A 2,577-nucleotide genomic window follows, 5' to 3' on the forward strand; every position below is an offset into this window, starting at 1 on the left:
GGCTAATTTTTTGTATTTTTAGTAGAGACGGGATTTCATTGTGGTAGCCAGGATGGTCTCAATCTCCTGACCTCGTGATCTGCCTGCCTCAGCCTCCCAAAGTGCTGCGATTACAGGCGTGAGCCACTGCGCCCGGCCAAGGGTGAGACTTTCTTTGGGAAGAATGTCGACTGTAGATTACCGATGCTGGTGTTCTTATCCATTGGTGGAAAAATATTTAAAATCCACAGTATCTGAGCCATATTCTTATTCCCAGGAAGTTTATGATATTGCCTTTTATTTTTTCTCTTTGCCAGTGTGATCTGTCCCCTTGGGCAGTGAGCCGGGACCAGATTGACCGTTTCAGTAAAGAGAATGGTTTCACAGGTTGGACAGAAACATCAGTCAAGGAGAACAAAAATATTAATGAGGCTATGAGGTAAGTAGCTCATGCTGATAGGCATGCAGAGGTATCCATCTTCCACCGTGGCCCTGTGGACCCTCTTTTCTTGTTTCTGAGCCGACAGTGACAGACTGAGCCGCTGGAATGCCAGCCCCTAAAGGTCAGGGATACTGTCTTCTCTCCTGAGATAACTGGGGACAAAGGGGCGTTTAAACCTTCTGGCTTTACCAAATAGTCTCTGATGATAAACCAGACTACATCTGCCATTTCTGCTTTTCCTCCAAAATAAGCTTCTCAGGCTTATTTTTTGTTTTTTAGAGTCCTCATTGAAAAGATGATGAGAAATTCCAGAGAAGATATCATGTCTTTGTCCACCCAAGGGGACTACATCAATCTACAAACCAAGTCCTCCAGCTGGTCCTGCTGCTAGTAGTGTTTGGCTTGTTTTCCATCCCAGTTCTGGGAGGTCTTTTAAGTCTCTTCCCTTTGGTTTTCCACCTGACAGTTTTAAGTACATTTGAATTGTCTCCTGACTACTGTCCAGTAAGGAGGCCCATTGTCACTTAGAAAAGACACCTGGGACCTGTGTGCATTTCTGCATCTCCTGGATTAGCCTTTGACATGTTGCTGGCTCATGTTAGTGCCAGTTAGTGCCTTCTGTGTAAGATCATCTCATCAGCCCTCGATTTGTGATTCGGAATTTTGTGAGAAGGATTAGAAATCAGCACCTGCGTTCTAGAGATGATTCTCACCTACTTTTGAGCTTATTTTTCCATTTGATATTCATTGATATCATGACCTCCAATTGAGAGGAAAATGAGATCAAATGTCATTCCCCAAATTTCTTGTGGGCCATTGTTTCAGATTCTTTCTGTCTTGGAATGTAAACATCTGATTCTGGAATGCAGAAGGAGGGGGTCTGGACATCTACGGATTTTTGGCTATTAGAAGTGACCCAGAAGTCACTGTATTTTTGAAACTTCTAAAGTCATAATTAAGTTTCTCTTGTCTTGGCATCAAGAATAGTCAAGTTTTTTGGCTGGACATGGTGGCTCATGCCTGTAATCCTAGCATTTGGGGAGGCCAAGACAGACAGATCACTTGAGGCCAGGAGTTCGAGACCAGCCTGGCCAGCATGGCAAAACCCCATCTCTACTAAAAGTACAAAAATTAGCTGGGCGTGATGGCACGTGTCTGTAATCCCTGTAGCTACTCTGGAGACTGAGGTGGGAGAATTGTTTGAGACTGGGAGACAGAGGTTGCAGTGAACCGAGATCATGCCACTGCACTTCAGCCTGGGTGACAGAGCAAGATTCCATCTCAAAAAAAAAAAAAGTCGTTTTTAAACTACCTATTTCATGCAATGAGAGCATTTTCTTCCACAAAGAGCTTAATCCTCATGATAGGGTTGTCTAGTGTCTCCGATTTGCAGGTTTCTGGGTTGATGTCTTAATGCATAATACTGCAAATGGCATCAGTTGGCTGTGATGCTTCGAAATAGGTCTGCTCCTCACAGCTTTGGGAATCTAAATGGAAGAAGAAAAGGGAGAAGTTAACAGCCTCCACTGGGGCAAGTTTGTGAGCACATAGGCACTTAGTCATAGGAAACATATTACATGCAGGCCCTAGCCTGGGGGAGGAAAGTGGATAGACAGAAAATCATTAGGTAATTTAAGTACTAAATTGGGCAGGGCTTTTTAGTATCAAATCACTACTAGACTGTTTAATTTGTTAAATTCTCTCTAGGATGGTGGCTTATAACCTAACCAAAGTTATCGATATTCTTGGTAAACTCAGAGGCCTGAAGTTCTTTGATAGACCTGAAATAAGTGTGCTAAGTCAGTGGTTCCCAAGTCTGGCTGATCAGGAATACCTGGGAAGTTTGTTAAAATTTTTTTAAATGTTTTAAGATGGGTCCTGAGCCACATGTGGCAGCTCACGCCTGTAATCCCAGCACTTTGGGAGGCTGAGGCAGGCGGATTGCCTGAGGTCAGGAGTTCAAGACCAACCTGGCCAACATACTGAAACCCCATCTCTACTAAAAATGCAAAAAATTAGCTGGGCATGGTGGCGGGCGCCTGTAATCCCAGCTACTTGGGTGGCTGAGGCAGGAGAATTGCTTGAACCCGGGAGGTAGAGGTTGCAGTGAGCTGAGATTGCACCATTACACTCCAGCCTGGGCAACAAGAGTGAAA

The 2,577-nt window shown here is 44.3% G+C and overlaps 2 protein-coding genes across 2 annotated transcripts in view; both read left to right on the plus strand.

Annotated features, from left to right (window-relative positions):
- The window catches only part of LOC105547139 (ras-related protein Rab-7L1-like), a 32,295-nt gene that overhangs the window by 4,674 nt on the left and 25,044 nt on the right, over window positions 1–2,577 (plus strand). The gene's annotated exons all lie outside the window — the stretch shown is intronic.
- RAB29 (RAB29, member RAS oncogene family) lies at window positions 251–2,427 on the plus strand. The gene is made up of 2 exons (XM_011990399.1): window positions 251–418; window positions 701–2,427. Exons 1-2 carry the CDS (start codon window positions 264–266, stop codon window positions 810–812), a joined length of 267 nt encoding a protein of 88 aa, XP_011845789.1. The 5' UTR covers window positions 251–263; the 3' UTR covers window positions 813–2,427.

This window comes from Mandrillus leucophaeus, unplaced genomic scaffold (genome assembly GCF_000951045.1).
Source record: "Mandrillus leucophaeus isolate KB7577 unplaced genomic scaffold, Mleu.le_1.0 Scaffold38, whole genome shotgun sequence".
Taxonomy (NCBI): domain Eukaryota; kingdom Metazoa; phylum Chordata; class Mammalia; order Primates; family Cercopithecidae; genus Mandrillus; species Mandrillus leucophaeus.

Excerpts from the sequence above, each read along its gene's own strand:
- RAB29 (XM_011990399.1), top strand. The coding sequence starts at position 264 with ATGATATTGCCTTTTATTTTTTCTCTTTGCCAGTGTGATCTGTCCCCT. Across the intron at positions 419-700 it reads AATATTAATGAGGCTATGAG|AGTCCTCATTGAAAAGATGA; the intron begins GTAAGTAGCTCA and ends TTTGTTTTTTAG.